Source organism: Canis lupus, chromosome X (genome assembly GCF_003254725.2).
Source record: "Canis lupus dingo isolate Sandy chromosome X, ASM325472v2, whole genome shotgun sequence".
Classification (NCBI taxonomy): domain Eukaryota; kingdom Metazoa; phylum Chordata; class Mammalia; order Carnivora; family Canidae; genus Canis; species Canis lupus.
This window is the reverse complement of record NC_064281.1, coordinates 47,717,097-47,731,916: the sequence shown is the minus strand read 5'-3', so window position 1 is coordinate 47,731,916 and position 14,820 is coordinate 47,717,097. Positions and strand designations below refer to the sequence as shown.

General features: G+C 38.8%; 1 protein-coding gene across 1 annotated transcript in view; it reads right to left on the bottom strand.

The window, feature by feature from the left end:
* KLF8 (KLF transcription factor 8) overlaps positions 1–8,255 on the bottom strand; it is a 37,102-nt gene extending 28,847 nt beyond the window's left edge. Inside the window, exons 1-3 of the mRNA XM_035712299.2 lie at positions 7,745–8,255; positions 4,990–5,101; positions 4,192–4,331 (exon numbers count right to left, since the gene is read on the bottom strand). Of these exons, the coding sequence (XP_035568192.2) occupies positions 4,192–4,331; positions 4,990–5,101; positions 7,745–8,255 (763 nt within the window). The remainder of the gene's footprint in view (positions 1–4,191; positions 4,332–4,989; positions 5,102–7,744) is intronic.
* Positions 8,256–14,820: the final 6,565 nt, after the last annotated feature.

The following is a 14,820-nucleotide window of genomic DNA, read 5'->3' as shown; positions in this document are numbered from 1 at the left end:
AGAGACCACTCCAATATCATCCTCAAAGGAGAAAACCTGACAACGTTTCCCTTAAGGTCGGGAATATGACAGGGATGTCTATTCTCACCACTGTTGTTCAACATAGTACTGGAAGTCATAGTCTCACCAATCAGACACAAAAAACAAATAGAAGGAAACCAAATCAGCAAAGAAGAAGTCTAACTTTAACTCTTTTCAGACAACATGATATTCTTTAGAAAACTCAAAACACTCCACCAAAAAAAAATGCTGGAACTGATACAGGAATTTAGCAAAGTCACAGGATTTAAATTTGATACACAGAAGTTGCTGCATTTCTATACATTAACAATGAGGCATCAGGAAGAGAAATCAAGGAATTGAACCCATTTACAATTGTGCCAGAAATAATGAGATATCTAGAAATAAACCTAACCAAAGAGGTAAAAAAAATCTGTGTTCTGATAACTATAGATCATTTATGAAAGAAATTGAGGAGGACACAAAGAAATGGAAAAATATTCCATGTACATGGATTGGAAAAACAAATAATGTTAAAATGTCTATATTACCCAGGGTAATCCACACATTCTATGCAATCCCTATAAAAATAACACCAGCATTTTTCACAGAGCTTGAATAAATAATTTTAAAATGTGTATGGAACCAGAAAAGACCCCAAATAGCCAAAGGAATGTTGAAAAAGAGCCAAAGCTGGAGGCATCACAGTTTTAGACTTCAAGTTGTATTACAAAGCTATAATCATCAAGACAGTAGGGTTCTGACACAAAAACAGACACATAGATCCATGGAACAGAATAGAGAACCCAGAAATGGACCCTTGACTCTATGGACAACAAAACTTCAACAAAGCAGGAAAGACTATCCAATGGAATAAAGACATTCTCTTTAACAAACGGTGTTGGGAAAATTGTACAACAACATGCAGAGGAGTGGAACTGGACTACTTCATTACAACATACTTAAAAATAAATTCAAAATGAATGAAAGACCTAATTCTGAGATAGGAATCCATCAAGACCCTAGAGGAGAACATAGGCAGCAACCTCTTTGACCTTGGCCACAGCAAGTTCTTGTTAGACACGTCTCCAGAGGTAAGGGGGGGGGGGGGAAGCAAACATGAACTATTGGGACTTCACCAGGATAAAAAGTTTTTGCACACCAAAGGAAACAATCAACACAACTAAAATGCAACCTAGGGAATAGGAGAAGATATTTTCAAACGACTTATGATATAAAGGGCTGGTATCTGAAATATATAAAGAACTTATGAAATGGAACACCCAAGAAACAAAAATCCAATCAAGAAATGGAAGAAGAGGTACGCCTGGGTGGCTCAGTGGTTGAGCATCTGCCTTTGGCTCAGGGTGTGATCCCCAAGTACTGTGATCAAGTCCCACATCGGGCTTCCTGCATGGAGCCTGCTTCTCTGTCTCTCTCTCTCTCTCTCTCTCTCTCTCTCTCTCTCTCTCTGTGTGTGTGTCTATCATGAATAAATAAATAAAATCTTTAAAAAAATGGAAGAAAACATGAACAGACATTTCTCCAATGAGACATATAATAGAATGGCTAATAGAAACATGAAAAGATGCTCAACACTTGGTGTTAAATGCATCTGATAAATTATTGAACACTATATCTGAAATTAATGATGTACTGTATATTGGCTTATTGAATTTTAATTAGAAATAAAGGGATCCCTGGGTGGCGCAGCGGTTTGGCGCCTGCCTTTGGCCCAGGGCGCGATCCTGGAGACCTGGGATCGAGTCCCGCATCGGGCTCCCTGCGTGGAGCCTGCTTCTCCCTTGCCTGCCTCTCTCTCTCTCTATCGTGAATAAATAAATAAAATATTAAAAAATAAAATAAAAAATAAAAAGTAAAGATGTTCAATGTCGCTGATCATCAGGGAAATACATATCAAAACTACAATAAGGTAATACCTCACACCAGCCAGAATGGCTAAAATTAACAACTCAAGAAACAACAGATGTCAATAATGATGTAGAGAAAGAGGAACCCTTTTACACTGTTGTTGGGAAAGCAAACTGATGCAGCCAGTCTGCAAAATAGTGTGGAGGTTCCTCAAAATGTTAAAAACAGATATACCCTATGACCCAGCAATTGTACTACTTGTTACTTATCAAAAACATACAAAAATAGTGATTTGAAGGGGCACATGCACCCCAATGTTCATACCAGCAATGCCCACAATAGCCAAAATATGGAAAGAGCCCAGACATCCATTGACAGATGAATGGATAAAGAAGAGGTAATATAAATATATATACAATGGAATATTACTCAGCCATCAGAAAGAACATAATCTTGCCATTTGCAACAATCTGGATTGAACTAGATTGTATTATGGTAAGCAAAATATGTAAGTTAGAGAAAGACAAATACCATATGATTTCACTCATGTGGAATTTAGGAAACAAAACAAATGAACATAAGAGAAGGGAAGGAAAAATAAATAAGGTAAAAACAGAGAGGTAAGCCATAAGAGACTTTTAACTATAGGGAACAAATCTGGGGTTACTGAAGGGGAAGTGAGTGGATGGATGGGATAATTGGGAGCAGAGCATTAAGTAGGGCACTTGATGTTATGAGTATTGGGTATTATATACAACTGATGAATCACTAAATTATACCACTGAAACTAATAATATAGTACATGTTAACTAATTTGAACCTAAAAAAGGAAAAGAAATATGATATTGATATTAAGAAAAACCAATATCAAGGAATTTTTATGTGATAGTAATCTTATACCTTTTTATAAAATTCCTTATGACTAAGATGATATGATGTCTGGAATTTGTTCCGAAATAATACAGAGAGTGGGGGAATCAGTAAGGATGTGAAGAAACAAAGTTGGCTATATACTGATATAATTATGAATGCTGGGTGAAGGATACATGATAGCCTAGTAAACTATTCTACTTTTACAAGTTGAAAATTTAAGTTTAATTACTTAATATATATTTATACATGCATACACACACACACACACACACACGTATTTGTGTGTAAGCGGAATCAGCCTGCACTCTACATGAAGGAGAAGCAAATAAAATATCAATAAGAAAAGTGTCACAGGAATGTTGTGACCGTGCAGCCTGGAAGTTGGTTACCTGTTCAGAGCTTCAGGGCACAGCATCTATGATTCTGGTTTCTTCTACACAAATCCTAACACAACAAATATAATGCAGTGCATGTTTACAAGAAAGGAAGGCCCCTTATCCATTGTGTCCAAGCCTCAATTCTGAGCTGAATGATTGGGGAAGAAGGAGTCTCCAAAGTAGAGGGTAAAAACTAATGACTGACAATCTACATCTGGCCCATACACAGGTTTCTTTGAGTCCCTGGTGCTATAATAATTTTTTAATTATATGCCAACATTCAAAATCTAGAACATTTCACATAAAATTTTGATTTTTCTTTTATTTGTATATTTATTATTGGAGTTTGATTTGCCAACATATAGTATAACACCCAGTGTTTATCCCATCAAGTGCCCCCCTCAGTGCCTGTCACAATCTTGATTTATTTTTGGTTTTCTTCAAAATTTCGGAAATTTGGTAATAATTAGTTGAATTTGAATGACAGTTCTCTTTCAGAGGGCGCAGTGCCCTTCAGTTGGCAGAATCTCCATCAGGTTCGCTTTACTTAACATTATTTTTAATATGCACATTTTCCCCTAGTGAACAAAGGTGTGTTACAGGTTGGTGGATTATGTTTAGCTCCAAAATCCTGCTTTAATTTCACTTAATTTAAATTGCCTTTGTGCTTTTCCATACTCGGTAAAACCTGTGGGGCTCTGGTAACAAGGGAAGGAGTGATGTCTTAGTCTTAGTATATGTCTTAGATGCTTAATCTTAGTATAAGTGTTATAACTTCCTGATTAGAAAGACCCATGAGTGTTAAATGGGGATAATTCCTATTCGAAAGACACAAGACTTAGTGTTTTCCTAGGCTGGTTTTTTAAAAAGCTACACTTGAGTAGGAACAAGACATAAGGGTAATCCATTAACGAAGCTTGTGTCCATGAGTATAAATGAATCAGTCTTTGTTTCAAGATTTTCCTCTCTTCCTATCTCTCACAGTCTCTCTCTCTTTCTCTCTCTCTCTGAGTGTGTGTGTGTGTGTGTGTGTGTGTGTGTGTTGGTGATGAGGTGGAAGTATGCAGACCTGTATGGATTCTGCGGTGGGCTTTCAGGTGGGAGCTTTTGGTGTACACTTTGCTGCATCCTGCAAAATCACATTGGTGAATCCGTCTTCTCTTCAACTCAAGAGACTCTTCTCCCTGCATTTGGGTCATTGCTGATGGTCTGAGCAAAGAAAGAGAGGACCAAAAAATGATTTTACCATGGAAGCTAAATAAATGGACTTGAATACAGCGGATCACTTCATATATGCATTTAATTTATGCCAATTTAAGAGTAGGCCTTCAAGAAAAGAAATAATTGAAATAGTTCAAGCAATTCCCTCAAGTAGGCCATTCTCAGTAAGTGCAGGTTCCAGGAGGTGGTAATGCTTCCTTGGGTGATTTCTGTTCCCAGTGTGAGCATTTCACTCTAACAAGACTCATTTTTGTGTTTATATAAATGTATTTTTTCATATTACATGGTTCTTAAAATGCATGACAACTATCTAATTAGTCTTAACATTGGAAGATAAGGGTGCTATAAACTTACAGAGAGAAACAATATGCAACTGTACTTTATGGGAAATTTATAGATTTTTCAAGAGCAAAATTGGTGGTCTAGACAATTGGTATATAACTCTGCTATAACATGCATGTCCATGCACATGTGTTCATTCAAACTCATGCCTTTGCCAGGAAGGCAATTTACCTATATTTTGTTATCCTTAAATGTTTACTATTGTATCTGAGACTTTGTTCCACTTTTACCAGACACACACACACACACACACACACACACACACATATACAGACAGATCCGAAGTAAAGACAAAAGTACTCACTCTTGCTGCAGTCCCTGAATACCCTGTAAAGCCGAAGATCCACTCTCAATTGTACTCTCCTCACTGTCACTTGGGATATCCAGTGAAGACATGGAGGTGGGGTCAACTTTCACTAAAAGCAAAGAAAAAGAGCAGTGTGGGCTACAAATATATGTACCTCTGCAATCATTCTCAGGATTCCCAGTTTGGCACACAATAAGAAGTAGCAGCAAGATAGAGAAATAGATAAAAAGCAAAGATGAAAGAAGTACATTTGTATGGAAGGAAGAAAAGAACATTTACAATTTTTAACATAGCTAAAATTCCTTTGAGAGAAAGATAATAAGGAGCATTCTTATGCTCCTGGAATGAGCTCACTGGAAAGAGCTTCTCTAGGATAATGAATTAAATAGGATAGGGTTTGGGTATGATTTAACTATCTCCAACCCCTAAAACAAGGGTCTCCCAAAAAGTCAGACTCAATGTGTATTTGTTGAGCTGAACTTTCTGAATAGTTTGCTGGCTGTCTGAAGATTAATGCCTAGGTTCACCTCAGAGATGGAAACATCTCCTTTGGCTTTTGTGTCCCTAAATGGAAATGAGCCAATGAGATGAAATGCATACCTAGTAGCTAGTAGGTACTTGATACATGTTGACATCCTTCCCTTCAACCTATTTTGGGAGAAGCCCTCAAATATTTATTATCAACCACTGATGTTTCAGATCCCTAACAAAACTCAGTTTTTGAGTTTGACCCAATGGGCACCAGTCTTCTAGATCTAGTTAAAGCTTAAAATTTTCTATATAGAAGAAACTTAAAGGTAGCAATAAGGCAGGGGGTGGTGTGGAATATTTGGCTAGTACATTTGCCTCCATACACTGATTGTGTATCACTCACTAAAAAGTTTTAAGCATACATCTCAATATGTATGTGTGTCTCTGTATGTGTGCACGTATGCTACAAATGTACTAGCATACTAAAATTTTGTGTACATTATGAAAAACAAAAGGAACATGCAAAGGGTGAGAGAACAGGAATAGAAATGTTGACACTTTCTTCTTGTGCTATTGTTTTGTATACATTCCTTACTCCCTCACCTCCCAACCGAGGTGTAAACATACCATTTTAGAGACTATTGGGCTAAAATGGTTTTAGTTTAAAATTACATTGAAATGTTTAAAATTTATTTTGTTTATTTAGAGTGCTCTAGTTGACTGATGGATATTATGATAGCAATTCAAAGCCCTATCAAATCATTGCTTGATGCTATCACTACCTTGATATCAGCAAATTCTCAGGGAATTTTATTTTCCCATTTCCTTTTTTGTTTGTCTCTCTCTTCCCATATGACAACTGATACCGAAATTTTAATTAACCCTTTCAGGGGAATCTCAAAAACAAGACTGCTATAAACACACTTATTACCACAATTAACCACTAGCAGATTGGTATTTTTATTCAGAAAAACACTACAGAGTCTCAGTTTTTCAGTCTCCTACATTTGGTGATGGAATGATTACAATGTATTGAATTTCAAAGACAGACAACTATTAAAATTATTTTTCTATACTGAGCTAAGATCTGATTTTTAGTCATTTCCACCCATATATCTCCTTTTTGGTCTTTTTAATTCATGCTAAATATTTATGAGCTCCTTGTTTGACATGTGTTTGAAATGTCTCACTATCCTGATTTTCTCTTCTGATTATACTCCAACTTCCCAATGTCCTTCCTAAGGCACAACATCCAAAACTGATTGCAATTCTATAGCTTTGGTGAAGCTAAATATTTTGAACCACTTCAGAGGCCATATGATTTTCTTTGATCATTTTCAATTACAAACTAAAATAGATACATCTCCATGATAGGAAGTGGGTGGCTGGGAGATAGTGGTGAAAAGGGGACTTAATTTATTCTTTTCTGAATTTTGAACTTATTTCTAAGATTAAATAATAAGGAAGATTACAGCATTTGAACTCTCTCCTGTACAGATTTTCAAGTTTGTTCATCAAATTATTTGTTGCAAGACAACTATTAACTACCACTGTGTTAAGTTCTCTGAAGATGCACAAAGGGAAAAAAAGATAGTTTTGTCCTTGAGGAATTTACAATTTAGTTGGGAAGAATGCCCATACACTTGTAACACAGGCAAATAAAAAAGTAAAATGCAAAGTTATAGATGCGAAGTTGAAGGGAGCACAGGGAAGATGGCAATATTTCAAAGAACACTATTTTACCTGTAGGGAAGAGAAAAGATATGGTACTGGGAGAGGGAGTTGCTAAGGCTGGCTACATATGTAGAACTAGAAATATTCTCAAGTTTTCCACAAAAGCATTCCTAATGACATAGACAAACACATTTTCCTAGAAAGTCCTAGGGTGTGTACCTTAATAAGCTTAAAACTATTTTTGGAATTTGTGTTTTATCTTAAAAGTCTATTCAAATTGTACATTTTCCCTAATAAAATCATATTTTTAAAATATAAAATATTTTAAATTACTTATTATCAAACAACATACAGGTTCCAGGAAGATACATAGTATTTCACTCGAAAATATGTACACCCTAATTTGAGAAGCATGTACTAAACAAAAGAGCATCACTGTACATTCTTAAGCACTGAAGAGACATGATAAAAACATTATTTATAAATAGTTACTCTTGAAGCTGTGTGCAAGAATAGAGGGAGTGAAAAGAGATAGGAGATAGGATAATCCTAAAAGAGAATAAATGGAGGAAGGTAATATCCAGGAAAGAGGCAAACTGATGCTTACCTGATCCAGCATTTTTGCCATCTGCTCCAATGAGTGGGATTGTAATGGCTGCAGGGCCCCCATCTGCAGGCAAAGTAGTAAACACCATGGGCAGTGACTGTATCACTACTGGGATGGTCTTCAGGCCACCCGATTTATTTGGCAGCCTGACTGAGGGGATAGTATGGATCACATGTAAGATATGCTGGCCACCAGTGCTCTGAGAGGAGGCCAGGATAGAGCCTGGAGTCAAAACAGTAGGGGTATTTGCTGATATGCTTGTGTCAGATGTTGAAGTGGACACTACAAGTGTCTGGAGAGCAGGCTGTGGCTTGGGGGGATGTACTGGAGCTTGCAGCATGCTGGCAGGCTGGAGAGGAGCCTTGGGCTTGTGAAAAGAGAGGTCAACTGGTTCCACCTGGGGCAGATTGAAATCATTAGCCAGAAGTTCTTCTGGGGGCTCAATCTTGATGTCAGCAATGAGTGCTGGGTTCTCCATAGGACTGGCATCCGGGAATGGTGGAGATGTCATCTTCTCTCTTTTTGCTGACTTTGGAGGATTTCTGATATGAATAGAGCCAGTGACCTTAAATAAGTAAATAAATGAAAGGTGGAAAATAATCAATACCCTGAAGAAGAGACATGTGAACAATGAAAGCAAGAAATCTGTATTTTCTTCTTATGAACAGAATATATAGGGAGTTGAGAGAAATGAGGCAGGAGTATGAGGAAAAAAGAAGGGAAACTTTACTTAACACTAGTACCAGGCACTGTATCAGGCAATTGATACAAATTATTTCATTTAATCTTTATAATAATCCTGCAAGATTACTTAAAGTCAATATTTTCTTAATATAAATGTATTATGCTAAGCTCTGTGAGGGCAAATGTAAGTGTCTACTCATGAAGTGCATACTAACATACTAATTATAATGATAGAATAATGTGAATAGCTTAAAAGTCATGCCATAATAAGTGATGAAGCAGACATGTAAGTAAGGCATTTTAGAAAAAGAAAAGGGAATAATTCATTCTGTCTAAACAAGAGAGAGGGTTTCAGTGAGGAAGAGCTATTATATATGGATCTTAGAGAGTTGATGGGAATTCTCAGGCAGAGAAGGGATAAGAGATATTCCTGTCTGCAGAGATATAACAACAGACAATATGCTTAGAGAATACTGATACAGTATTATCAGTTGTACTATATGCAAAGCCGAAATATCCAACTTTTAAATTAAAAAGTATGAATTAAATGATCAATTTAGAGGTAATATATGTTTTTAAAAACCCACAAAACACAAAACCCATTGTTCGCATATCATACATCTGCAGTGCTTCTTATCACTAGCCTGAGACTTGGGGACTGAGGCTAACCACTGCAAAGAAGTTCATGCTACCTGCTGCGAAATGACTAATAAACCATCCTTTTTATGTCTGAAAAAAAAACCTCACAAAACTGCAACCTAATTAAAAATTTCGTAAAAAATCCATTAATATAAAGGTCTATGATACTGTGAACTGTGTATGTCATTGCCAAACAACACACTGGACCCTGAAAATGGTCTTACAAATAGTGGTGTTACTTTAGCCAGTTGACAAAACAAGATCTCATTCTCTATCATGATTAGATTTGAGTTAGAAGAGTTTTAAATTATGAGAAATGAGAATTTAGTTTTGAATTATAAGAAATTAGTTTTGAATTATGAGAAATGTTTAGTAATGCACCTCTGACACAGAATAAAACTATCCTTTACTTTTGCATATTTGGAATATGATAGAAAGTTGAGTTTGAAGAAAGGCTATGTGATAAAATATAATTGTTTCAAAGAGGGGAATGACATGTGCAGAGCTATTTTGGAGAATTAACTAGCTCCTCAATGAAAGCGGAATAAGACTGCATTCAAAGGGACCATAAAGAAAGAGGGAAGATAATGGTGACACATTTATGAGATCATTGGGAAAATTTGGCTAGATATTGGATGATGTTAAATAATTATTGTTAATGTTTGTAGATTTGATATAGATTGTTGGAAGATGGCGGTGGAGTAGGAAGACCCTAGGCTCTCCTTGTACCATGGATACAACTAGATAATTATCAAATCATTCTAAATACACAAGGAATTGACCTGAAGATTATCAGAACAAATTCCACAACTAAAGGTAGAGAAGAGGCCACATCAAAGAAAGTAGGAAGGGTGGAGATGTGGTTTGGGAGAGAAACAGATTGTGGTTGCTGAAGTGGGGAGGGAGCAACAGTCATGGAGGAGGGTGAGAGACAGACAAAGTCACAGGGAGTGCACAGATAGCAATTGTCTTAGAAAGTGAGAGGAACTGAATTTTGTGACTTCTGTCAGCCAATGGAACTTAAAGTCTGTGGTTTTAAAGGTCAGTGGGCTTGGCTGGGATAGAGTCTGGATGGCATTGTACTGCTCTTGGGAAGAAGGCAGGAAAATAACTCATGGAAATAGAGCATGGAAACAGTGACTGTTTTTTCTTCTCATGCACAGAATATATAGGGAGTTGAGAGAAGTAAGGGAAGAGTATGAAGAAAAGAGGGAAACTTTACTGAACACTAGGAAGGATATTTGCTCATTTTGAAGTACATCCCACAAAGGCAGTGTTCATGGAAGAGACCCTCTGGTAACAAAGGGAACTGGCTGGAGCCATTTCCCACACCTACTCTTCAGCATAAGCACAGGGCAACCTACAAGAACAAGCCCAGCACAAATGCTCACTGCTTAACTAGTCTAAACCAAGGCCCCATGCTCCAGAAAATGTCCCCTCTCAGTCTTTCCTGCTTCAGTCCCAGCACTGTAGGCCCCCTTCCCTAGAAGACAGGCACAAATTCTTGCTCATACCCTGTCCCCCAACTCAGGAGATTTGCAGAGCCTAGGATCCAGGCATGGTGATGACAACTCTCATTTCACAAGCAGACCAGAGTACACTTAGTTAAAATGCCACATTCATCCCAGAGGCCAAATATTTTCCCACAACAGGCAAAGAGAGCCTCTGAAACTATTGGCCTGAAGGATAAAGCAGCCGAGATAAAACAGCAATGCACATGCAAAACACATCAGAGACACTTCAAGATGTGCCAGGCCTTGGGGAACAGAAGACTACACAGTATGGCACTACAAGTGACTGTCTGAAAGTAGGCAACACAAAAGCAATAAAAATGAATACTTCTGTAAAAAAGAAGTCAAGGAACTCACAAAAGAATGGATGCAAAATGTGACAAAATTTACCTCAAAGATGGTGAAACGAGTAAAGAATGAGTTCAAATTTAAATAACCAACAGCTTCATACAAACTGCTATATGCAGAAATGGTTATATACAAACTTAATGGTACCCATACACTGAAGAAACTAATAAATATGCAAAGAGCAGAGAGAAAGAAATCCAAATACACCACTAAAGAAATCCAGCAAAACATGGAAGAGAGAAAAGAAAGGATCAGAGAAAACCTTCAGAAATAACCACATAATAAATAATAAAATGACAACGAACACATATCTATTAATGATTGTTTTGAATATAAATGGATTAAATGCCCCAGTAAAAAAAATAAGGTGACAGAATGGATAAATAAACAAGACCCATTTATATGCTGCCTACCAGCATAGACTCAATTTAGATTTAAAGACAACTGCATATTGAAAGTGAGGGGACTAAGGAATATCTATCATGCAAATGGATGTCAAAAGAAAGCTGTAGTAGCAATATTTATGTTGGATAAACTAGATATTAAAACAAACACTTGAACAAAAGACAAAAAAGGACACTACATAATAATAAAGAGGAAAATCCAACAAGAACATAAAACAATTGTAAATATTAATGCACCCAATATGAGAGCACCCATATACATAAAAAAATTAATAACAAACATAAGGGAGCTAATTGATAATAATACAATAATGGTAGGGGACTTTAACACCCCTTTTATAGCAATCGACAGATCATCTGAACAGAAGATCAACAAGAAACAATGGTTTTGAATGACAAACTGGAATAGAAGGACTTAACAGATATATTCAGAACATGCCATTCTAAAACAGTAGAATAGACATTATTTTCAAGTGCACAAGGAACATTATCCAGAATAGGTCACAAAACAAACCTCAAGAAATCCAAGAATATCAAAGAAATACCATGCAATCATTTCTGATCACAATGCTATGAAACTACAAGAAAAACTATGGAAAGAGCATAAATATATGGAGATCAAGTAACATACCACTAAACAATGAATGGGTCAACCAGGAAATAAAAGAAGAAATAAAATGTATATAAAAATGAAAACACAGGGGGAGGAGCAAGATGGCGGAAGAGTAGGGTCCCCAAATCACCTGTCTCCACCAAACTACCTAGAAAACCTTCAAATTATCCTGAAAATCTATGAATTCGGCCTGAGATTTAAAGAGAGACCAGCTGGAATGCAACAGTGAGAAGAGTTCGCGCTTCTATCAAGGTAGGAAGACGGGGAAAAAGAAATAAAGAAACAAAGGCCTCCAACGGGGAGGGGCCCCGCGAGGAGCCGGGCTGAGGCCGGGGCGAGTGTCCCCAGGACAGGAGAGCCCCGTCCCGGAGGAGCAGGAGCTGCACCAACCTTCCCGGGCGGAAAGGGGCTCTCGGGGAGTTGGAGCAGGACCCAGGAGGGCAGGGATGCCCTCGGGCTCCCGGGGACAGTAACAGAGCAACTGCGCGCCCAGGAGAGTGCGCCGAGCTCCCTAAGGGCTGCAGCGCGCACGGCGGGACCGGAGCAGCTCGGAGGGGCTCGGGGGCGGCTCCGTGGAGGGGGCTGCGCGGCCCCGGGAGCAGCTCGGAGGGGCTCGGGCAGAGGAAGAGGCTCCGTGCGGAGGGGGCTGCGCGGTTCCAGGAGCAGCTCGGAGGGGCTCGGGCGGCGGCTCCGCGGAGGGGGCTGCGCGGCCCGGGAGCGCGAATCCACCAGCGCAGGCTCCGGAGCACAGGGCGCCGGGACACAGCCCAGGATCCCGCCTCCTCCGGGACAGGCAGAGACCGGGAGGGCCCAGGACAGCAAGGACGCTCCTGCCCCGAGCTGAGCAGATCAGCGGCCCCGCCCCGGAGCCTCCAGGCCCTGCAGACGGAGAGCTCCGGAGCTGAATCCAGGTTTCCAGAGCTGCCCCGCCACTGGGGCTGTTCCTCCTGCGGCCTCACGGGGTAAACAACCCCCACTGAGCCCTGCACCAGGCAGGGGCACAGCAGCTCCCCCAACTGCTAACACCTGAAAATCAGCACAACAGGCCCCTCCCCCAGAAGATCAGCTAGACTGACAACTTCCAGGAGAAGCCAAGGGACTTAAAGAACACAGAATCAGAAGATACTCCCCTGTGGTTCTTTTTTTTTTTTGTTTTTGTTTTTGTTTTTGTTTTTGTTTTGTTTTGCTTTTTGATTTGTTTCCTTCCCCCACCCCCTTTTTTTCTCCTTTCTTTTTCTTTCTCTTTTTCTTCTTTTTTTTCCCCTTTTTTTTTTCTTTTCTTCCCTTTTTTTTCTCTTTCTCTTTTCTTTCCTTCTTTCTCTCCTCTCTTTTTCTCTTTTTCCCAATACAATTTGCTTTTGGCCACTCTGCACTGAGCAAAATGACTAGAAGGAAAACCTCACCTCAAAAGAAAGAATCAGAAACAGTCCTCTCTCCCACAGAGTTACAAAATCTGGATTACAATTCAATGTCAGAAAGCCAATTCAGAAGCACTATTATACAGCTACTGGTGGCTCTAGAAAAAAGTATAAAGGACTCAAGAGACTTCATGACTGCAGAATTTAGAGCTAATCAGGCAGAAATTAAAAATCAATTGAATGAGATGCAATCCAAACTAGAAGTCCTAACGACGAGGGTTAACGAGGTGGAAGAACGAGTGAGTGACCTAGAAGACAAGTTGATAGCAAAGAGGGAAACTGAGGAAAAAAGAGACAAACAATTAAAAGACCATGAAGATAGATTAAGGGAAATAAACGACAGCCTGAGGAAGAAAAACCTACGTTTAATTGGGGTTCCCGAGGGCGCCGAAAGGGACAGAGGGCCAGAATATGTATTTGAACAAATTCTAGCTGAAAACTTTCCTAATCTGGGAAGGGAAACAGGCATTCAGATCCAGGAAATAGAGAGATCCCCCCCTAAAATCAATAAAAACCGTTCAACACCTCGACATTTAATTGTGAAGCTTGCAAATTCCAAAGATAAGGAGAAGATCCTTAAAGCAGCAAGAGACAAGAAATCCCTGACTTTTATGGGGAGGAGTATTAGGGTAACAGCAGACCTCTCCACAGAGACCTGGCAGGCCAGAAAGGGCTGGCAGGATATATTCAGGGTCCTAAATGAGAAGAACATGCAACCAAGAATACTTTATCCAGCAAGGCTCTCATTCAAAATGGAAGGAGAGATAAAGAGCTTCCAAGACAGGCAGCAACTAAAAGAATATGTGACCTCCAAACCAGCTCTGCAAGAAATTTTAAGGGGGACTCTTAAAATTCCCCTTTAAGAAGAAGTTCAGTGGAACAGTCCACAAAAACAAAGACTGAATAGATATCATGATGACACTAAACTCATATCTCTCAATAGTAACTCTGAATGTGAACGGGCTTAATGACCCCATCAAAAGGCGCAGGGTTTCAGACTGGATAAAAAAGCAGGACCCATCTATTTGCTGTCTACAAGAGACTCATTTTAGACAGAAGGACACCTACAGCCTGAAAATAAAAGGTTGGAGAACCATTTACCATTCGAATGGTCCTCAAAAGAAAGCAGGGGTAGCCATCCTTATATCAGATAAACTAAAATTTACCCCAAAGACTGTAGTGAGAGATGAAGAGGGACACTATATCATACTTAAAGGATCTATTCAACAAGAGGACTTAACAATCCTCAATATATATGCTCCGAATGTGGGAGCTGCCAAATATATAAATCAATTATTAACCAAAGTGAAGAAATACTTAGATAATAATACACTTATACTTGGTGACTTCAATCTAGCTCTTTCTATACTCGATAGGTCTTCTAAGCAAAACATCTCCAAAGAAACGAGAGCTTTAAATGATACACTGGACCAGATGGATTTCACAGATATCTACAGAA